The sequence below is a fragment of the Hyla sarda genome, chromosome 3, assembly GCF_029499605.1.
Source record: "Hyla sarda isolate aHylSar1 chromosome 3, aHylSar1.hap1, whole genome shotgun sequence".
NCBI lineage: Eukaryota > Metazoa > Chordata > Amphibia > Anura > Hylidae > Hyla > Hyla sarda.
Window position 1 is genome coordinate 314,786,995 of NC_079191.1, and position 24,504 is coordinate 314,811,498.

Below are 24,504 nucleotides of genomic sequence, written 5' to 3' on the forward strand. Positions count from 1 at the left end.
ACATTAATAACTCTGGAATGCTTTTAGTTATCATTCTGATTCCGAGATTGTTTTTTCGTGACATATTCTACTTTAACTTAGTGGTAAAATTTTATGGTAACTTGCATCCTTTCTTGGTGAAAAATCCCAAAATTTGATGAAAAAAATGAAAATTTTGCATTTTTCTAACTTTGAAGCTCTCTGCTTGTAAGGAAAATGGATATTCAAAATATATTTTTTTGGGGTTCACATATACAATATGTCTACTTTATGTTTGCATCATAAAATTTATGAGTTTTTACTTTTGGAAGACACCAGAGGGCTTCAAGGTTCAGCAGCAATTTTGAAATTTTTCACAAAATTTTCAAACTCGCTATTTTTCATGGACCAGTTCACGTTTGAAGTGGATTTGAAGGGCCTTCATATTAGAAATGCCCCATAAAAGACCCCATTATAAAAACTACACCCCCCAAAGTATTCAAAATGACATTCAGTAAGTGTATTAACCCTTTAGGTGTTTCACAGGAATAGCAGCAAAGTGAAGGAGAAAATTCAAAATCTTCATTTTTTACACTCGCATGTTCTTGTAGACCCAATTTTTGAATTTTTGCAAGGGATAAAAAGGAAAAAATTTTTACTTGTATTTGAAACCCAATTTCTCTCGAGTAAGCACATACCTCATATGTCTATGTTAATTGTTCGGCGGGCGCAGTAGAGGGCTCAGAAGGGAAGGAGCGACAAATGGTTTTTGGGGGGCATGCCGCATTTAGGAAGCCCCTTTGGTGCCAGGACAGCAAAAAAAAAACACATGGCATACCATTTTGGAAACTAGACCCCTCAGGGAACGTAACAAGGGGTAAAGTGAACCTTAATACCCTACAGGTATTTCACGACTTTTGCATATGTAAAAAAAAAATATATTTTTTTTACCTAAAATGCTTGGTTTCCCAAAAATTTTACATTTTTAAAAAGGGTAATAGCAGAAAATACCCCCCAAAATTTGAAGCCCAATTTCTCCCGATACAGAAAACACCTCGCATGGGGGTGAAAAGTGCTCTGCTGGTGCACTACAGGTCTCAGAAGAGAAGGAGTCACATTTGGCTTTTTGAAAGCAAATTTTGCTCTGGGGGCATGCCGCATTTAGGAAGCCCCTATGGTGCCAGAACAGCAAAAAAAAACCACATGGCTTACCATTTTGGAAACTAGACCCCTCGGGGAACGTAACAAGGGGTAATGTGAACCTTAATACCCTACAGGTGTTTCACGACTTTTGCATATGTAAAAAAATATATATTTTTTTTACCTAAAATGCTTGGTTTCCCAAAATTTTTACAATTTTAAAAAGGGTAATAGCAGAAAATACCCCCCAAAATTTGAAGCCCAATTTCTCCCGATTCAGAAAACACCCCATATGGGTGTGAAAAGTGCTCTGCTGGCGCACTACAGGTCTCAGAAGAGAAGGAGTCACATTTGGCTTTTTGAAAGTGAATTTTGCTCTGGGGGCATGCCGCATTTAGGAAGCCCCTATGGTGCCAGGACAGCAAAAAAAAAACACATGGCATACCATTTTGGAAACTAGACCCCTCGGGGAACGTAACAAGGGGTAATGTGAACCTTAATACCCTACAGGTGTTTCACGACTTTTGCATATGTAAAAAAATATACTTTTTTTTAACCTAAAATGCTTGGTTTCCCAAAATTTTTACAATTTTAAAAAGGGTAATAGCAGAAAATACCCCCCAAAATTTGAAGCCCAATTTCTCCCGATTCAGAAAACACCCCATATGGGTGTGAAAAGTGCTCTGCTGGCGCACTACAGGTCTCAGAAGAGAAGGAGTCACATTTGGCTTTTTGAAAGCGAATTTTGCTCTGGGGGCATGCCGCATTTAGGAAGCCCCTATGGTGCCAGGACAGCAAAAAAAAAACACATGGCATACCATTTTGGAAACTAGACCCCTCGGGGAACGTAACAAGGGGTAATTTGAACCTTAATACCCTACAGGTGTTTCACGACTTTTGCATATGTAAAAAAATATATATTTTTTTTACCTAAAATGCTTGTTTTCCCAAAAATTTTACATTTTTTAAAAGGGTAATAGCAGAAAATACCCCCCAAAATTTGAAGCCCAATTTCTCCCGAGTACGGCGATACCCCATATGTGGCCCTAAACTGTTGCCTTGAAATACGACAGGGCTCCAAAGTGAGAGCGCCATGCGCATTTGAGGCCTAAATTAGGGACTTGCATAGGGGTGGACATAGGGGTATTCTACGCCAGTGATTCCCAAACAGGGTGCCTCCAGCTGTTGTAAAACTCCCAGCATGCCTGGACAGTCAACGGCTATCTGGCAATACTGGGAGTAGTTGTTTTGTTTTGGAAACAGTGGCGTACCAGACGTTTTTCATTTTTATTGGGGAGGGGGGTTGTATAGGGGTATGTGTATATGTAGTGTTTTTTACTTTTTATTTTATTTTGTGTTAGTGTAGTGTAGTGTTTTTAGGGTACAGTCGCACGGGCGGGGGTTCACAGTAGTTTCTCGCTGGCAGTTTGAGCTACGGCAGAAAATTTGACGCAGCTCAAACTTGCAGCCGGATACTTACTGTAATCCTCCGCCCATGTGAGTGTACCCTGTACGTTCACATTGGGGGGGGGGGAACATCCAGCTGTGGCAAAACTACAACTCCCAGCATGTACGGTCTATCAGTGCATGCTGGGAGTTGTAGTTTTGCAACCGCTGGAGGCTCCGTTTTGGAAACAGTGGCGTACCAGACGTTTTTCATTTTTATTGGGGAGGGGAGGGGGGCTGTGTAGGGGTGTGTGTATATGTAGTGTTTTTTACTTTTTATTTTATTGTGGGTTAGTGTAGTGTTTTTAGGGTACAGTCGCACGGGCGGGGGGTTCACAGTAGTTTCTCGCTGGCAGTTTGAGCTGCGGCAGAAATTTTGCCGTACCTCAAACTTGCAGCCGGATACTAACTGTAATCCTCCGCCCATGTGAGTGTACCCTGTACGTTCACATTGGGGGGGGAACATCCAGCTGTTGCAAAACTACAACTCCCAGCATGTACGGTCTATCAGTGCATGCTGGGAGTTGTAGTTTTGCAACAGCTGGAGGCACACTGGTTGTGAAACACCGAGTTTGGTAACAAACTCAGTGTTTTGCAACCAGTGTGCCTTCAGCTGTTGCAAAAGCTACAACCCCCAGCATGTACGGACAGCGGAAGGGCATGCTGGGTGTTGTAGTTATGCAACAGCTGGAGGCATACTACTTTGGCTGGGGATGCTGGGGATTGTAGTTATGCAACAGCTGGAGACACACTGGTTTACTACTTAACTCAGTGTGCCTTCAGCTGTTGCAAAACTACAACTCTCAGCAGTCACCGACAGCCAACGGGCATGCTGGGAGTTGTAGTTATGCAACCACCAGATGCACCACTACAACTCCCAGCATGCACTTTAGCTGATTGTGCAAGCTGGGAGTTGTAGTTACACAACAGCTGAAGGTACACTTTTCCATAGAAAGAATGTGCCTCCAGCTGTTGCAAAACTACAAGTCCCAGCATGCCCATAAGGGCATGCTGGGAGTTGTGGTGGTCTGCCTCCTGCTGTTGCATAACTACAGCTCCCAGCATGCCCTTTTTGCATGCTGGGAGCTGTTGCTAAGCAACAGCAGGAGGCTGTCACTCACCTCCAACGATCCTCGCCGCACAGGTCAGTCCCTCGTCGTCTCCGCCGCCGCCGCTGCTCCTGGGGCCCCGATCCCAACAGGGACGCCGGGGATCGGGGTCCCCAGCACCGGGGGTCGTCTTCCCGCACCCGCTCACGTCCTCCGGAAGAGGGGCGGAGCGGGTTGCGGGAGTGACACCCGCAGCAGGCGCCCTGATTGGTCGGCCGGTAATCCGGCCGACGAATCAGGGCGATCGTGAGGTGGCACCAGTGCCACCTCACCCCTGCTGGCTCTGGCTGATCGGGGCCGTCTCTGACGGCCCCGATCAGCCAATAATTCCGGGTCACCGGGTCACTGGAGACCCGATTGACCCGGAATCCGCCGCAGATCGCTGGACTGAATTGTCCAGCGATCTGCGGCCATCGCCGACATGGGGGGTCATAATGACCCCCCTGGGCGATATGCCCCGATGCCTGCTGAACGATTTCAGCAGGCATCGGGGACCGGCTCCGCTCCAGATGGTTGCGGGGGGCCGGTAAAACACATGACGTTCTCATACGTCATGTGTCCTTAAGGACTCGGAAATGGAGACGTATGAGAACGTCATGTGTCCTTAAGGGGTTAAACTGCACGGTCAATGGCGTACGCTCAAAAAATTCCAAAGTCCAAAATAGTGTATTTTTGGTCACTTTTTATATCTTAAAAAGATGAATAAAAAGCGATCAAAAAGTCTGATCAATGCAAAAATGGTACCAATAAAAACTTCAGAACACGGCGCAAAAAATGAGTCCTCATACCAGCCCATACGCGGAAAAATAAAAAAGTTATAGGGGCCAGAAAATGACTGTTTTAAATGTATAAATTTTCCTGCATGTAGTTATGATTTTTTTCAGAAGTACGAAAAAATCTAACCTCTATAAGTAGGGTATCATTTTAACCGTATGGACCTACAGAATAAAGATAAGGTGTCATTTTTACCGAAAAATGCACTGCGTAGAAACGGAAGCCCCCAAAAGTTACAAAAATGAAAAAAAATTTCTTCAATTTTGTCGCACAATGAATTTTTTTTCCGTTTCGCCGTGGATATTTTGGTAAAATGAATGTCACTGCAAAAAAAAAATAAGCCATCATATGGAATTTTATGTGCAAAATTAAAAGCGTTATGATTTTTAGAAGGTGATGAGGAAAATGGGAAAAGGGAGGATGATTCAAACTTTTATTAGGGTAGGGGTTAAATGATCTTTATTACCTTTTTTTTTACACTTTTTTTTTTTTTTTTTGCAGTGTTATAACCCCCCTAGTGGCTATTACACTGCACATACCGATCTCATACACAGATCATTGATGTGCATTGATACGGCAAAGATCAGTGTTATCGGTGGTCGATTGCTCAAGCCTGGATTTCAGGCTTGGAGCAATCAATTGCCGATCGTACGTGATTCTAGCTGATCGGGACATCGCTATTTCACTGCGACTGAGCTGCCGGGAAGCTTTTACTTTCATTTAAGACGCGGTGATCAACTTTGAACGCCACGTCAACTTTGAACGCCTTTAATGACCCCGCGTTATATACCGGGACCGGGCTCAGGGTGTACAGGTACGGGCTGCGTCCCTAAGAGGTTAAACAGATTTGTTAATCAAATATAATAGATATATCACTCGCGCTGGTGGAAACTGTGGGCTACTACACCCTGCTGCGTTTACTCCAGTACGTTTTCCTGTACGGTGTACAAAAATGAGTAATAAAATCTAAATATAATAGGAGCACGCGCTGGGAAATAGCTGAGAAGAATGACAATAGATAACAGAGGTGATGTCCTACCTTAAGATGAGTGAGTAGTGCTTCATCACAATGGAACCATGTACATAGGTTTCTGGAAATGTATAATGAATAATATGGCAGCCAAGAAATGAATTAATCCTTCCGTAGTGGGCCCGTTAGTGGGTTACTCCAGCACTGGAGTCTGTAGATGGTCAGAACAGTCACCTTCCAGGGTAAATTCATTTCTTGGCTGCCATATTATTCATTATACATTTCCAGAAACCTATATACATTGTTCCATTGGGATGAAGCACTACTCATCTTAAGGTAGGACATCACCTCTGTTATCTATTGTCATTCTTCTCAGCTATTTCCCAGCGCGGGCTCCTATTTTAGATTTGTTAATCACTTCTGTATAAAAATCTTAAACCTTCCAGTACTCATCCACTGCTGTATACTACAGAGGATATTGTATAGTTCTTTTCTGTCTGACCACAATGTTCTCTGCTGACACCTCTGTCCGTATCAGGAACTGTCTAGAGCAGGAGAGGTTTGCTGTGGGGATTTGCTTGTACTCTGGACAGTTCCTGACATGGACAGAGGTGTCAGCAGAGAGCACTGTGGTCAGACAGAAAATAATTATACAATATCTTCTGTAATATACGGCAGCTGATAAGTACTGGAAGGATTAAGATTTTTAAATAGAAGTCATTTACAAATATGTCTAGCTTTCTGGCGCCAGTTGATTTGAAAAAATAAATAAATACGAAATTCCACCAGAGTCCCCTTTTAAAGTCTACCTCGGGCTCCTAGAATGTCTGACTTGATAGAGATATGTAAGAAACTTTTTTGTGATCCTGGCCTCAAATTGTAAGCATTATTCACATTTGCCTTGCTTTATAGATGTTACTCCACCTTAGTGTGACGTCGATGATAAAACATTCTTGAAAACACCATTCAGATACATTATGTAAGAAAGGTGTATTTTGTGTTATGTAATCTTAATGGAAGATCTATATCTTTTAGTGTTGGATAATGATCGGTACTCAGTATTGCACTTATATAGAGTTTTATGTGCAGTTCATGGGCCTGGTCATTCAATATTTTTCTGCAGTCCTGTTTTGTTCATATTTTTAAAGTCCTTAGAATTTGGTTCAAGGATTTAGTCTTCCACATATTTAAATAAATAGCAAACATTGTCACAATACAAGGATGTTACAGAAATGTAATCTTAACACAAGGAAATCCCTTTCCTGGATGCTTTACACTGTACTTAATAACTCATCACTTTTAGATATGCGCTTTCCTCTTTTATTTCTTGTAGTTACATTATTAGGCTTGTCAAAGGGGACTTTTATTTTAACCCGATATTTATTTATAATAAAAAAATATATATTTTTTAATGTACATTGCTAGTCCGTTTCTTGCAGTTTTCAAGATTTCTCTCTGCTTACAGTAGAGAATGAAATCCTATTTTTGTCATTTGATAATTACAGAGGTCCCCCTTATGTTACAAGACAGAGCTCTGATGGCTGTACCATAGTGACCAGGGCAACTTTATCCTGTAGATGTGGTAAATGGAGAATCCTATTGAATAGTGCCAAGTAGAGGTCTTGAGAACTGTGTGGAATATGAATAAAAATACCATCAGTTTGGGGAGGGGGTGCTTCAAAAAAAAAAAAACAGATAACAGGTATAGGAAATTGTAATGAGCAATAGTTGGATTGAGCTACAGTTTGCATAAAGCTAACATAATTTAATAGCACAGCATCTGTTTTCTACATTATGTCTGGCTCAAAGGAATGTTTTTCCTTTTGTGTCTATGCCAGATGACTCAGAAAGACCAGACCAGAAAAAAATTACTGTCGCAGAAAGATATTTTGCTGTGAAAAGAAATAGAGCACAGCTAAGATAGATATTGAAATTCTGACCTAGTTCACCGTCTGAGGTGGGACACCCCTGCAGCCGGTGATTTGCCCGTCACTGCTGAGACTAGTACGTCTCACAAGGTGGGTGGGTGGGAAGTGCTAGGTTCCATTTTGGGAAATTGCTGGGGGTCCAAGTACTGAATAAAAATATTAATGGTAATGGTCAAGCTAATTCACATCAAGTTAACTATAGGAGAACCAAGGACAACTGCAATCCCTATAAGTATTTTATTTTATTTTTTACCAAGATGGAAGAGAACATAAATTCTCATCATTCACTAATGTTTTTGCATTCAGTGCATGAGAATGTTTATTTTTATTTTATTTTTTTTCCGTTTAAAAAAAAAAAAAATCCACATGTGTTTTTACAATTTCACACGCTTCAGAAAAAAAAAAACATAAGCAGAAAAAATGTGTGAAACATCTAGAGCATTTGTTGATTTCCTTGTTTATATTGATCATATAAACCTGACCCTGGGGTACAACTGAATTCTTAGATTGTCGACAGTAACATTTCTCTTCTATTAACTACAAAAATAAAGCCTGTGCAGCACTCCATAAAGTGAAAAAGGCATTTATACTTACCTTAGTGGGAGGTATGGTAACAGTGGGTGACATTCTGCATCCATATATGTGTGTGTGATCGCAACAGTCCTTAATTTATATTTGCACAATTCCTTCTTTTTTTTTACACAATAGTTGATTCACATATTCTAACACATTAACTGAAGAAATTCACTAGTTTTCATATTGTTTTAGCACTTATATTCATTATTTTGCCGCTGTAGGTCATGTGATCTACCTGTTAATCAGATGACAGTTCAGGTGATCGGTTATGCCGAACTCTATCATGGCGCAGCTTCACTATAGGAGCTTTTGCGCATGTGTTAGCGCACAGTTTTGCCATGTATTTCGGCTTCTGGTATATTAATTGGTAGAATGAGAGACAGTGGGTGGGACTTCCATGGACGGAGCTTCTGAAATGCCGAGATTTTCGTGCATGCCGCCACACACATGTATATGCAATGTATTACTGGATATTTAACTTATTCCTCTGATTGTTAATGTTTTTAGTCACATGTATTGGGGTGTTTTATACATTTATCTTTTGCCTTTACTAAATCTATAATGACGAGATATGAATCAACACTTTGGGTAAAACACTGAATATGTGCAGGCACTGCCACTATTGAATATCTCTGTACTGTCTAATCTTCGCACTAATTGCACCTTACTGTATTTTTGAATTCACTAATTGATTGATTGAGATGCCACATGATTTGCTTGTGCATAAATTGTGTCACAGATCTGTTGTTACTTGCTTTAGAAAGATCCTGGAGAGGATCAAAACATCGCTACTCTTACACTTTTTTTTTGATGGAATAAATTCGCTAGAGATGAGCGAACTTACAGTAAATTCGATTCGTCACGAACGTCTCGGCTTGGCAGTTGATGACTTTTCCTGCGTAAATTAGTTCAGCCTTCAGGTGCTCCGGTGGGCTGGAAAAGGTGGATACATTCCTAGGAAAAAAAGTCTCCTAGGACTGTATCCACCTTTTCCAGCCCACCGGAGCACCAGAAAGCCGAACTAATTTATGTAGGAAAAGTCATCAACTGCCGAGCCGAGAAGTTTGTGACGAATCGAATTTACTGTAAGTTCGCTCATCTCTAAAATTCGCCTTTTTCACTTTAGGGAGTGCTGCGTTGGCTTTATTTTTGTATCCATGCAGAAGAATTGGTGGACATGATTGTTTTTCAGTTGCCTGTACCCACTCATTGTACAACAATTTTTTCACTTGAGTGCTGTTGTGAACTTCTTTTCTTCTATTAAGTGTGTGTGTGTGTATATATATATATATATATATATATATATGTATATATATGTATATATGGGGCATACAAGGAAGGATGCTGGTCATGTGAGCTCCGTGCTGGCAGTGTCTTTATCAGCTTCTATTAGCGCCATTCAGCTTCTATTGGCTCCTATAGAGTAGGAATGCCTCTTGTCGGTTCCTCATCATTCCCCAGTCAGCGAAGAAGACCCAGCAACTTTCACAGTGTCTATTGCAGTCTATTCTGGACTTCTTCCGTGCCTTCCCCAGGCCAAACAAGGCAGTGGATCCCCACAGCGCTTTGAGCATCCATCTGACAAGGAGGTGGCCGGCTCTGAGCGGATGACTCCAGAGGCCATCTTTCACAGAATTAAACTGCTCTTTCAAGAGGAACTGCAGAAAGCAGTCAAAGACTTTACGTCCCAAATTCAGAACTCGGACAATGGGTGTCCGATAATGAAAATAAACTGGACGAGCTGGCCTGATGCGGCTGAGACTGACCGCAAGGACATTGATGCACATGCCGCTAAGTTGGAGAATTTGGAACTCAAATTGGAAGACCTTGAGAATCGCTTGCCCAGAGCGAATATTAGAATCCGTGGTCTCCTGGAAGATGTGACTGATCTCCAAACAGTGGTAAGCCCTCCTACCTCACTCTGCACCTGAGTTACTACGCATGGACCGGATGCTCAGGACCTTGGCCTGTCCCCGTTCCTCTAGCATACTGGGGGATGTAGTTTTCAAAATCCACTATTCCGATGTGCGGGACCAGCTGCTCAGTGCAGCTCGAAACTTACCTGCTCTTCCTGGCATGCCTGCGGAGGTACCTCTGTTCTCTGACCAGGCACCTTCCACCCTCGAAAGGCAATGTAACTTTCAGCCTATCACCTTGGCTCTCGCCAAGGAGCAAATTTAATTACCGATGGGGATTTCTTTTCTCCCAAGTCGGCAGCCGCTTCTACCTGGTGAAAACACTCTCCGTCGCCCAAGATGTTCACAAGGGAGAACATTAGCTGGTCATCCCCCCCACCTCTGCCTCAACGGGGCCCTCATCCCTCTTGCTCCTGGTCCTTTCTCTGCAGCATCCACAGCACCAACCTGCCTCTCCGCCTGCCGGGGCCACCTGATTGTCGATTGGAAGTGTTTCCCATGGCTGTGTCTTCTTCAGTCACCCACTTCTATGAGATGGAGTTTACTACAGCTGGACCCCCATGCCTTAAACCCCCCGGACTTGGGTATGGAAGTAGTCCAGATCCATACCACTTTAATATGTGATCTGGCTTTCCGTTGCAGTACGGACTGTTATGTTTTATATGTTTTTGGCATACACGGAATAGTTCTTTGTACTATGTCCCTTCTGATTGTAAGGATATGGGTTGTTTAGATGAATATTGGAGTACACTCACCTCTATGCAGTATTCTCTCCCCTATTGATAAATGTGAAGATTAGTAAAAACAGTAGTCAATATTCCATAAAATATAATAGAAATTTATCCAAAATGCAATAATAGTGACTGCCAAATGGTCCGGCAATGTGACGGATTATCAGTCACATTGCCGGACCATTTGGCAGTCACTATTATTGTACTTTGTATAAATTTCTATTATATGTTATGGTATATTGATGTAATTATTCCTCCCACAAGGGCCCTGTGAGGGGAATTTATATGCACTTTATATTTTAATAAATTTTATTCATTTGATATTTGAAGCACGGTCTCAGCCAATAAATTAATATCCAATTACATTTACTACACTTATTGTCACTGTCCTTTAGGTGTGGGCATCCCCCTTTTCTCTATATTTATTCCAAATGTTAAGATTACTATCACATAATGTCAGGGGTGTCAATTACCAACAACACTCCCCCCCCCCCCCTTAACCACAAAATTCCAGGAATTCCATTTCACCCCCTCCTCCGCCCCAAGTTCTTGCATCCTCACTATTCCCGGGTTTACATGTCTTCCTATCATACTAAATGCTGTGGGGTTTTTGTTTACCTACACAATGCATTTCCTTTTGAGATTACCCATGTTCAGGATGACAGTGAGGGCTGATATCTTATATTGCAGGGCTCTCTGTATTGTAAAGAAATGTGCCTAGTTAACATGTATGCCCCAACCACCAACCCTATCTCCTTTTTTTAGACCTGTGTAATCGTGTTTCTTCTCTCGCATACGATGTATTTTTATGGGCAGGGGACTTTAAATTTTGTGTTCAATAGCCGATTAGACAGGTCCTCTGCTATGCCTCTCAAACGTTCTGAACTTCAACAGCGTCTACTACTTCCTCTTTTTAGTCTCTCTCTTTAGCAGTTATGTGGAGGGAACATAATGGCACTGTGAGGGGCTATTCATATTATTCCTCTTCGCAGGGTCATTTTGACACACACGTATTGACTGGTTGCTTCCAAATTCCCTCTTACCCTCTCTTACCCTCCTACTTTATCCACGACATTAAGTATCATCGTGTTCACAATATGGTTTTTGCTGAGCAGGACCTTGTTGGTGGACTGACAACCCCTTTTAAATGGTGGCTCAATGAGGCTTTTCACATGAACCCCCAAATTAAGAACAAGATCCGTAAAAAAAATCTCTCAACTAACTTCACTACTAATGCACTATGGAAATCCGATCCAATGTGGGTCTAGTCCGCTCACAAGGCCTATTTCAGAGGCCGTCTCATTTCTGTTGCCTCCTATCTTAAAGAGGAGCGTGACCGTTATCAATCTACCTTAGAACACAAGTTGGCGAAACTGTCCTTAGCACATCAACGGAATCCCGCCCTCTACCTCCTTAGAGCCATACGGACGCAGGGTTCGCAGGATGCTGTCCTTTCGCAGCGAGTAGAGAAGGCACTCTGTTGGACCAGAGCCTCCTATTATCGCTTTGAGAATAAGTCTGAAACAATGTTGGCCCAGGTGCTCAAACAGAAGCAGCGATTCAATTATGTTCAGTGTTCATCTGCTCCCTGGCTCCCGGACCTACCATCCCCATAGTATTTACGAGGATTCAACTGGTATTAGGATGACCTGGCAAGGTTCCGATGTACCAGTGAAAAAATTCCAATATTAGGCTAAGAGGCGCACACCCGAAAGAAGATTTGAACAAATACCGTTCTTATTAAGTTCAGACATGGACATCCCGACACCGAATTAATCTACATGCGCATCCCAGTGTTGTGCCTGCCTGCACAACACTTACTAGTGATCAATATACCTATTGCTGTAACGATATCCAGCTCTATAAATCTGCATTAACTGCACTATATTAGCGCCATCTTTTTTTCCTGCTTTCTATACATCGTATTTACAAGGCTTTTCATAAGTTCTTCACTAACATCTACTTGGAACCAAGCCACTCGCCAGACTTTGAATGTCGCTTATCTGCCTACTTACAGTCTATTCCTCTTCCTTAATTTACCACTGCGGCCAGGGACTCTCTCAACGCCCCTATCTCAGCTGAGGAGATCTCTTCCCCAATCTTGAACCTGAAACCTGGGAAGGCCCCGGGTCCTGGCGATCTTTTGGCCCAATATTCCAAAAATTCTCCTCAATCCTAGTCCCCCACCTTACTTCCTTATGTAACTGCATCTTTCATGCCCGTTCCCTCCCCTCTGAATATCTTGATGCCCATATAACTGTCATCCCGTAGCCCAACAAGGATCCCTCTTTACTTTCTAATTACTGCCCTATTTCCCTCATTAACTTGGACACTAAAAGCCTTACTTCTATCCTTAACCACAGCTGAAACCTTCTCCTCCCTGATCTTATTCACCCAACCAAGTTGATTTCATCCCTGGCAGACAGGCTCCTGACAGTATTAGAAGGGTCCTGAATGTCATGCATTGGTTCTCTTCCACTTCTACTCCTCTCATTGTTTTGGTCCTTGACATAGAAAAGGCCTTGATAGTGTATCTTGGTCATATCTCTATGGTGTGTTAGTTAGAATGGGTTTCTCTGGTCATTTAACCCATCTAATTCGTTTACTATACTCGCATCCTTCTGCATACCTGAAGTTGCCAACTGCCCATCCACTCCCGATCGCTATAGCTCATAGGACTCGCCAGGGGTGTTCCTTATCACCGAGCCATTTTGGTATTGGCAATGAAGCCCCTGGCGACGCTCATTCAGGACTCCCCAGACATCTCTGGAGTTACGATTGGCCGCACTTCCTACAAACTTAGTCTATTCTCAGACTATTTGCTGTTGTCCCTGACATGCTTGCTTGCTTCTCTTCCGAATCTAGTTAGAATCTATAGACATGGCAAGAGGACACATACATCAGGTGCTGTTCAGTGTTCCAGCAGGAATTAAGTATATCCAAAGCGAAATATCATTAAAGTACCATCAGGCACTATGCTTATTGTAATACAATACAGAAATTATTTTTATTGTAGTCAGAGACCAATGACCCCTTTCAGAGGTACAATCCTCCTTCCTCAGATTGGCATACTTAGCATTAAACAAACAACATATTTATAGGGCAAGATGGACGCCAAATTACAAGTGGGCGGAGTTACACTTACCCACACAATACATGTCAAACATCACAAGATTAATAAAAAAAAAAGCAGTAACTCATAATTACATATTACATCATAAAATAGCTGGCATATAAAAAAGATATATAATCAATAAATATCAGAGAAACATTGTTGCGGACTAAAGGTCACAGCATGACCATTCACGCTGTGAACGGGCAGTGCTGTGTGAAAATGAGGTTCACTGAAAACTGTGTGTAAACAAACAAGTAGCATATTACTATTACATGGAAGCGAGAGTCAATGAATGTAAACAAACACACGTGCGCTTGTAGTGATCACTCCCCGGACCGTTGTCAGCGATTGCAGAGCAGAGAACATCTCTGTGCTCTGTTTGGATCGAGGACCACGTGACACCATCCAGCCAATAAGAAAGGAGATCATAGGGATCAGTGTGTTGCTAGGTACGTGTCGCCATGAACGAGTTCATGTGTCGCGGACCAGATCTAAAACAGAGTGCTGCAGAGTAACCAGCACGCTTAGGTAATGCAACTGGAATTGTATCTGTACAATAATTAAAATAGAAAACTATGTACATCAATGAGTAGATATGTATATAGATATACTAGTAGATATACTAGTATATATCAGATAAAGTAGGTGTGCATATAACTATAAACAATGGGATGTATAAAAAATAAATGTAATCCATTATATATATATATATATATGTGTGTGTGTGTGTGTGTGTATATATATATATATATATATATATATATATATATATATATAAATTAGTGTATAAAAGTTAAAATTGTATATTTGAGCTCTGCATAAAAAAATATACGGTATATTATGAAGTTTATTATACAAAAAAAGTTTGAAGAACAGAATAAGGAAAATTTAATTAAATAAAAATACCAGATATATCACAGAGCACTTTCGATAAGTTCGTTAAGACCATGTAGCATCAACGTGCGCAGCTTATAAATCCAGAAATTCTCTCTTCTTTTTAAAGTGGAGAAGCGATAAGGTAGAGCTGGGCGGTATGACAAAAAATGTGTATCACACATTCGGCGATTCCACGGTATATAACGGTATTTGTGTCCCCCCCCCCCCCCCCCCAAATCATGTGACCCGCAAGCGCTGTTCTGCTTCCAAATCATGTGACCCGCGAGCGCTGTTCTTCTCCCCCCCCCCCCCCCAATTATCAGCCCAGCGCTGCACTGTCCTCGACCTCCTGTTTGTTGCAGGCCGCCGGCAGTACGCTGTATCCCTATGCCCGGGCTGCAAAAGATAAACAAAATAAACTTTAACTCACCTCCCGTTGGTCTGGTACCGGCCTCACCTGCTTCCTGGGGATGGGAACGTCGGAGAGCAGTCAGCCTATCACCGGCCGCAGCGATGTTCCGCCTCCGCCGGTGATAGGTTGAGCACACTGTCATGTAAGAAGCCGGCTTCTTACATGACCGTGCGCTCAACCTATCACCGGCCGAGGCAGAACATCGATGCGGCCGTTGATAGGCTGACGGCTCTCCAACAGGAGGTGAGTTAAAGTTTATTTTGTTAATCTTTTGCAGCCCGGGCATAGGGATACAACGTACAGGCGCCGGCGGCCCTCAACAAACAGGACAACGAGGAAGGCAGCGCTTGCAGGTGACGTGACTAGTTTCCCGATGGGGACAGCGCAGCGTTGGGCTGATAATTAATTGGGGGGGGAGAAGCAGAACAGCCCTCTCGCAGGTCACATATGATTAGTTCCCCGATGTGGGGACAGTGCAGCGTTGGGTTGATAATTCACTCATTCCCGAGGGGGAGGGGCCCAATCCATATTGCGGTATGGAAAAAATACATATATCGTGCAGGACAAAAATTTCGGTATTCGGTATGAACCGGGATACCGCCCAGCACTACGATAAGGGTCGTCCGTAGATATTCCTTCTATCGGAGTTTAATAACAATACTCCCAAAGTCTGAATTATGGACTTCTATCAAGTGTCGAGAAACACTATGGAGTCTGAAGCCTAAGTTTGTGTTGCTCCTATGTTTATTTAATCTGTCCCTTAGACACTGTTGTTGGTCTCTGACTACAATAAACATAGTGCCTGATGGTACTTTAAAGGGAACTTATCATCAGATTTTACCCTATATAACGCTTGGCAAAGCGTTATATAGGGTAAAATCTTTATTTTCACCATTCCCGGGGGATGCTCCTGCCCCCAGGGATGATGAAGATATGAAGTTATAAACTAGTCACCGCCGCCGCCGTCGTAAGTAGTCCCCTGGGCGAGGAGCTCTTCTCAACTTCTCCCGTTCTTCGCCCGGCAGTGACGCCCCCCTCCGCTTGATTGATGGGCCGCGTCATCGCTCTTCTTTGTCTGTTCAGTGAGCGGAACAATGACGTGGCCCATCAATCAAGCGGAGGGGGCGTCGCTGCCGGCCGAAGAACGGGAGTAGGTGAGAAGAGCTCCCCGCCCAGGGGACTACTTACGGCCGTGGAGGTGACTAGTTTATAACTTCATATCTTCACCATCCCTGGAGGCAGGAGCGTCCCCCGGGGATGGTGAGGACAACAATTTTACCCTATATAACGCTTTACCAAGCATTATATAGGGTAAAATCTGATGATTGGTTCCCTTTAACCCCTTGGGTATGGAGCCCATTCTGACCACTGTCACTTTAAGCATTAATAACTCTGGGATGCTTTTACTTATTAATTTGATTCCGAGATTGTTTTTTTTTTTTTCGTGACATATTCTACTTTATGGTAGTGGTAAATTTTTGTCGATACTTGCATCATTTCTTGGTGAAAAATAGAAAAATTTGAAAATTTTGCATTTTTCTAACTTTGAAGCTCTCTGTTTGTAAGGAAAATAGACATTCCAAATAAATTATATATTGATTCACAAATACAATATGTCTACTTTATATTTGCATCATAAAGTTGATATGTTTTTACTTTTGGAAGACATCAGAGGGCTTCAAAGTTCAGCAGCAATTTTCCAAATCGGAATTTTTCAGAGACCAGTTCAGTTTTGAAGTGGATTTGAAGGGCCTTCAAATGAGAAATACCCCACAAATGACCCCATTATGAAAACTGCACCCCTCAAAGTATCCAAAATGACATTCAGTAAGTGTGTTAACCCTTTAGGTGTTTCACAGGAATAGCAGCAAAGTGAAGGAGAAAATTCAAAATCTTCATTTTTTACACTCTCATGTTCTTGTAGACCCAGTTTTTGAATTTTTGCGAGTGGTAATAGGAGAAAAAGCCTCCCAAAATTTGTAACCCAATTTCTCTCGATTAAGGAAATACCTCCTATGTGTATGTCAAGTGTTCGGCGGGCGCAGTAGAGGGCTCAGAAGGGAAGGAGCAACAATGGGATTTTGGAGAGTGAATTTTGCTGAAATGGTTTTTGGGGGGCATGTCACATTTAGAAAGCCCCTAAGCAGAAAACCCCACATGGCATACCATTTTGGAAAATACACCCCTCAAGGTACGCAACAAGGGGTCCAATGAGCCTTAACGCCCCGCAGGTGTTTGACGACTTTTCGTTAAAATCGAATGTGTAAATGGAAAAAAAAAAAATTTTCACTAAAGTGCAGTTGTTTTCCCCAAATTTACCATTTTTACAAAGGTTTATGGGAGAAAATGCCCACCAAAATGTGTAACCCCATCTCTTCTGAGTATGGAAATACCCCATGTTAGGATGTAAAATGCTCTGCGGGCGAACTACAATGCTCAGAAGAGAAGGAGCGCCATTGAGCTTTTGGAAAGAGAATTTGTTTGGAATGGTAGTCATGCGTTCACAAAGCCCCCCGTGGTGCCAGAACAGTGGACCCCCCCCCCCCCCACATGTGACCCCATTTTGGAAACTACACCCCTCACAGAATTCAATAAGTGGTGCAGTGAGTATTTACACCCCACCGGCGTTTGACAGATCTTTGGAACAGTGGACTGTGCAAATGAAAAATAAAAGTTTTCATTTTCACGGCCCACTGTTGCCAAAATCTGTCAGACACCTGTGGGGCGTAAATGCTCACTGTACCCCTTAATACACTACATGAGGGGTGTAGTTTCCAAAATGGGGTCACATGTGGGGGGGTCCATTGTTCTCTTCAAAATCCCAATGGCGCTCCCATCTCTTCTGAGCATTGTAGTTTGCGCGCAGAGCACTTTACATCCACATATGGGGTATGTTTTTACAAATGTTGGGGGTCTTTTTTCCTATTTTCCCTTGTGAAAATGAAAAATTTAGGGTAACACCAGCATTTTTGTGAAAATTTTATGAAAATTAGTCAAACAACTGTGGGGTGTTCAGGCTCACTATACCCCTTGTTACATTCCGTGAGGGGTGTAGTTTCCAAAATGGGGTCACATGTGGGTATTTCTTTTTCTGCGTTTATGTCAGAACCGCTGTAAAATCAGCCACCCCTGTGCAAATCACCAATTTAGGCCTCCAATGTACATGGTACGCTCTCACTTCTGAGCCCTGTTGTGCGCCCGCAGAGAATTTTACGCCTACATATGGGGTATTTCCGAACTCAAGAGAAATTGCGTTACAAATTTTGGGGGTCTTTTTTTCCTTTTACTGCTTATGAAAATAAAAAGTATGGGGCAACACCAGCATGTTAGCGTAAACATTTTAAAATGTTTACACTAACAGGCTGGTGTAGCCCCCAACTTTTCCTTTTTTATAAGGAGAAAAAGCCCCCCAAAATTTGTGGTGCAATTTCTTCCGCTTACGGAAATACCCCATATGTGGCCCTAAACTGTTTCCTTGAAATACGACAGGGCTCCGAAATGAGAGAGCACCATGCGCATTTGAGGACTAAATTAGGGATTGCATAGGGGTGGACATAGGGGTATTCTACACCAGTGATTCCCAAACAGGGTGCCTCCAGCTGTTGCTAAACTCCCAGCATGCCTGGACAGTCAGTGGCTGTCCAGAAATGCTCGGGGTTGTTGTTTTGCGAAAGCTGGAGGCTCCGTTTTGGAAACACTGCCGTACAATAAGTTTTTCATTTGTATTGGGGGGACAGTGTAAGGGGGTGTTTATGTAGTGTTTTACCCTTTATTTTGTGTTAGTGTAGTGTAGTGTTTTTAGGGTACATACACACTGGCGAGTTATGGTGAGTTTCCCGCTAGGAGCGCTAGGAGTTTGAGCTACGGTGAAAAATTTCCAAACTTGAAGCAGGAAACTTACTGTAAACCTGCCTGTGTGAATGTACCCTGTACATTCACATGGGGGGGGGGGGGGGGGGGGGGCAAACCTCCAGCTGTTTCAAAACCACAACTCCCAGCATATACTGACAAACCGTGCATGCTGGGAGTTGTACTTTTGCAACAGTTGGAGGCACACTGGTTGGAAAACTTTCAGTTAGGTTCTGTTACCTAACTCAGTATTTTCCAACCAGTGTGCCCCCAGCTGTTGCAAAACTACAACTCCCAGCATGTACTGACAGACCGTACATGCTGGGAGTTGTACTTTTGCAACAGCTGGAGGCACACTGGTTGGAAAACTTTCAGTTAGGTTCTGTTACCTAACTCAGTATTTTCCAACCAGTGTGCCTCTACCTGTTGAAAACTACAACTCCCAGCATGTACTAATCGCCGAAGGGCACCCTGGGAGATGTAGTTATGCAACAGCTGGAGGGCTACAGATTATAGACCACTGCACAGTGATCTCAAAACTGTGACCCTCCAGATGTTGCAAAACTACAAATCCCAGGATGCCCAGAAAGCAAAGAGCTATTTGGGCATGCTAGGAGTTGTAGTTTTGCAAGATCTGGAGGGATACAGTTTAGAGACCACTGTATAGGGGTCTCAAACTGCAGCCCTCCAGCTGTTGCAAAACTACATATTCCAGCATGCACAAACAGCTGTCTAGGCATGCTGGGAGTTGTAGTTTTGCAACATCTGGAGGGCTACAGTCTCAGACTGTAGCCCTCCAGATGTTGCTAGGCAACTTACCTGCTTCCGTAGGATCCGGGGAGCCGTCCTCTTCTGCCGCACGACTTCGCCGCCCACCGATCTCCGGCGTCCGGTCCCCTTTGGTTCCACGTTCTGCCCCGCCTATTGTGGGTGGGCAGAACGGGGAAAACGAAAGTTAACTCCGCCGCCCCCGATCTGCTATTGGTGTTCGCGTCTAGGGGGGGCCGGCCGCAACATCTGGGGGGGGGGGGGGGGGGGTTGGTTTGCGCTCTCCGGGATAGGATTAGGAATACTTCTTTTTATGTGCCCGGGCCGGCTCCCGTGTGTGGCTGCAGGCGGGGGCCGGCCAGCGCATATAAAACCTAATACTGTATACTAAAAACCAGGGGGCCTCCAGCTGTTGTGAAACTACAACTCCCAGCATGCCCGGACCGGCAAAGTCTGTCCGGGCATGCTGGGAGTTGTAGTTTCACAACAGCTGGAGGCCCCCTGGTTTTTAGCATATCCTATCCCGGACATCCCTGTGTCCCGAAAAATCTTTTCTGGACATAAGGATGTCCGCCGGTCACTCACCATTCCCCGGCGTCCTCCCGCGATCCTCCTTCGGTCCTTCGCCTCTTCGCCTCTATGGTCGTACGCACGGGACGTCACTGACGTCCCGTGCGTACAACCATAGAGACGCAGGAGGACCGCAGGATCTTCGCAGGAGAACGCACGCTGGCCGGGGCCTGGTAAGTGACCACGTCATCTTCTTCAGTGTTCCGGGCACCGCTCCCCCGGTCCCGGCACCTGCTGATATGGTCCATAGGCCATAGCAGTAGATGTGACCCCGGGCCAGAGGAGCGGTGACCGGATCACTGTGGGGGCAGCAGTACAGACATCCAGCCTCCAGCCATACACTGTATATGGCTGGAAGCTGTATGTCTGTGGGGTGGGGGAACTGCTGACCTAATGTGGGGGGGAGCTGCCTACAAATGTGTGTGTGTGTGTGTGTGTGGGGGGGGGAGCTGCCTAATATTGTGGGGGGGAGCTGCCTAATATTGTGGGGGGGGGGGGAGGGAGCTGCCTAATATTGTGGGGGGGGAGGGAGCTGCCTAATATTGTGGGGGGGGGGGGGGAGGGAGCTGCCTAATATTGTGGGGGGGGGGAGGGAGCTGCCTAATATTGTGGGGGGGGGGGGAGGGAGCTGCCTAATATTGTGGGGGGGGGAGCTGCCTAATATTGTGGGGGGGGGAGCTGCCTAATATTGTGGGGGGGGAGCTGCCTAATATTGTGGGGGGGGGGAAGCTGCCTGATATTGTGGGGGGGGGGGGAAGCTGCCTGATATTGTGGGGGGGGGGGGAAAGCTACCTGATATTGTGGGGGGGGGGGGGGAAAGCTGCCTGATATTGTGGGGGGGGGAAGCTGCCTGATATTGGGGGGGGGGAGCTGCCTAATATTGTTGGGGGGAGCTGCCTACAAATGTGGGGGGAGCTGCCTGATATTGTGGGGGGGAGCTGCCTAATATTGTTGGGGGGAGCTGCCTGATATTGTGGTGGGGGGGGGCTGCCTACAAATGTGGGGGGAGCTGCCTATTATTGTTGGGGGGAGCTGCCTACTATTGTGTGGGAGCTGCCTACTATTGTGGGGGAGCTGCCTACTATTGTGGGGGAACTCCCGGCCTAATGTGGGGGAGCTGGCAATCTAATGTGGGGGAGCTGGCAATCTAATGAGCGGAGCGCTGGATTTTACCAGAAGACGGGGAGAAGTCATTTTCGGTATCGGTTTCGGCCGGACATTTTTTTTTATTTCGGTTTCGTTTCGGTTCTGAAATTTCCATTTCGGTGCACCTCTAGTACTTTCTTCTTTTTTTTCTGGTTATAAGGGTTACATTAGCAGCATCAGAGGGCTCTCCAACTTTATTTTATAATGTTTGTAAAATGACAGTGTTTGGTTGCCAAATTCAATACACTGTTTCTACTTTGCTATATAGTTTTACATATATTTAATAAAAATTATTATGCTAGAAATTTGTACATAAAAGTATATAAATTACATCTAGCTTTTTCCCCAGTCTAAAGGAAAGGAAATCTATGTATGATTATGATTAATAATATGTATTCTATATGTATTAGGTCGTTTTGAAGAAGAATTTATCAAGATGCGTATGGAGAGGTTACAAGCTTGGATGTCTCGCATGTGCCGGCATCCTCTTGTGTCAGAGAGTGATGTTTTCCAGCAGTTTCTTAATTTTCGAGATGAGAAGGTATGTTAATGTTAATATATTGCACATCTTTGCTTGCTCTGATTGTTTTGTTTTCACTATATATAATGTAATGGAATTAAAATTCTGCATATCTGAAATAATAGAGACGTAAGCAGGTATGTTTCACATGCATTTGTTGGGTGGGGGGGGATGCATTTTTTTGTTTGTTATTATGCCAATTACAATGTAATTGAATTGTGACAACTGGAGCCTTCAGATCAAAGAATTATCAGTTGGGTCTGAACACTCACTAGAACTGACAGGGAGAAGCACATGCTCTGATACTGCCTTTATATAGTTACTCTAGCTGAGTACTTCCTAATTCTTGTTGTGGAGGAAAATCAACAGAGGAGGAAGCTTTTGTCTTCATATCCCATCTTCATATCCCGTCCTCATATATTGTTGTCATATCCAAACCCCATATCCCATCTTCATATCCCGTCCTCATATATTGTTGTCATATCCAAACCCCATATCCCGACCTTCTTTCCCGACCTTCTTTCCCGACCTTCTATCCCGACCTTCTATCCCGACCTCCTATCCCAACCTCCTGACCCGACCTCCTATCCCAACTGCCTATCCGGACCTCCTATCCCGACTGCCTATCCGGACCTCCTATCCGGACCTCCTATCCGGACCTCCTATCCCGACCTCCTATCCCGACCTCCTATCCCGACCTCCTATCCCGACCTCCTATCCCGTCCTCATATCCCGACCCGTAATATGTGTACCAGGTATTGAAATATCTCCAGCCGTATGGAAGTTATGTGGGAACATACATTTCCCATTGATTTGCATGGGACTTTAAACAAAAACTCCGACCCTCACAAATGGGGGTAGTTAAGGGTTAAATTAACTATCCTATATTTTAAGTGGACATATAAGTAACATGTGACCAAGTATTATCGAAATATCTCCAGCCGTTTGGAAGTTATGCAGTAACATATGTTTCCCATAGACTTGTATGGAATTTTAAAGGGGTTATCCAGGAAAAAACTTTTTTATATATATCAACTGGCTCTAGAAAGTTAAACAGATTTGTAAATTACTTCTATTAAAAAATCTTAATCCTTTCAGTACTTATGAGCTTCTGAAGTTAAGGTTGTTCTTTTCTGTCTAAGTGCTCTCTGATGACATGTGTCTCTGGAACCACCCAGTTTAGAAGCAAATCCTCATAGAAAACCTCTTCTAAACTGGGCGATTCCCGAGACATGTCATCAGAGAGCACATAGACAGAAAAGAACAACCTTAACTTCAGAAGCTCATAAGTACTGAAAGGATTAGGATTTTTTTAATAGAAGTAATTTACAAATCTGTTTAACTTTCTGGAGCCAGTTGATATATATAAAAAAGTTTTTTCCTGGATAACCCCTTTAAACAAAAACCCTGACCCTGGCAAATGGGGGTGAGTAAGGGTTAAATCACCTATCCTATGTTTGTTGTTGACATATAAGAAACATGTGTGCCAAGTTTCATGGACATACAAACACACATACACATTGAGTTTTATATATATATATATAGATTATGAGGCCATGTCGGTCATGTGGCACAGAATTGAAAGAACATGATCTGATATGGCCTCATATAGTTACATTATGAAGTCATGTGGCACAGAATTGGAAGAAAACTGGCTTATATCCTGACCGATCAAACACTTTTGATATATTCCTTGGATATGTCAAAAGTTTTGTGAAAACTCAGTGATCTTTTAATTTTCAATGTTTTTGTGGGCTTTAACTGCGAAACTAACTTGACAAAATGTAAATACCTGTCACAATAAAATATTGAAAAAAATTTGTTTGGGGCTATTGAATGTTGAATGTTTTTTAGGCTTCCCATTGAATTGCAAAGTTGTACATTTGCGGGTTACACTAAGATGGACATAACCTTAATATTTAGTTACTTTTGGCTGTATTCACACACCCAGGATTTAAAGTTGTAAAATCTGCAATTGTGGATCCACCACTGAAAATATTTCTAGGCAAATTGTATGTATTTTTGCCTTGCAACTGCCGAATTTACAACTGCAGTTCCATAATTTACCGTAAATTCCGCAGCGGATCCAGTGTGTGTAAATGCACCTTTTTGGTCTATTCACAGTATTACGGTATTCTGCGCAGATTTGATGCGCAGGATTTTCTGCTGTAGATTTCAATGTAAACTAAATGACTGAACACAGCTTCAAATCCTGCGCATCAAATCTGCACAGAATACTGTACGTGTGAATAGACCCTTAGGGTCTATTCACACACTGGATCTGCTGCAGTATTAGAGTTGTAAAATCCTAAATATAAAATACTCAAACAGGTTTGTAATATTACCTGATGCCTTAATATAATGCTGTGTAATAATGGGTACTCTAATTTATATATTTTTCAAATATTAAGGAGTGGAAGACCGGAAAAAGGAAAGCAGAGAAGGATGAACTAGTTGGCAGTATGATTTTTACCACAATCGAACCTGAAGCACCTGACTTGGAATTTATCGAAGTGTAATGTCTTTTTTGTTGTTGTTGTTAAAATATATACATTAAGCCACATTTACAAGGCAAGGTTTTTTCTTAAAGTGCCCTGCAGAAATGATGCACATTGTCATTTGGGACATTTTAGAAGTGCAATTTAACAGCAGGGCCCCCCATACTAACCTGCTAGTACTAGGTTTTGTGGTGATGGTAAT

General features: G+C 43.3%; 1 protein-coding gene across 2 annotated transcripts in view; it reads left to right on the forward strand.

The window, feature by feature from the left end:
- SNX9 (sorting nexin 9) overlaps window positions 1–24,504 on the forward strand; it is a 224,421-nt gene that overhangs the window by 178,587 nt on the left and 21,330 nt on the right. For both annotated transcript variants that reach the window (XM_056567096.1, XM_056567097.1), the window contains exons 10-11: window positions 21,695–21,825; window positions 24,216–24,319. In XM_056567096.1, coding sequence (XP_056423071.1) covers window positions 21,695–21,825; window positions 24,216–24,319 — 235 coding nt within the window. The remainder of the gene's footprint in view (window positions 1–21,694; window positions 21,826–24,215; window positions 24,320–24,504) is intronic.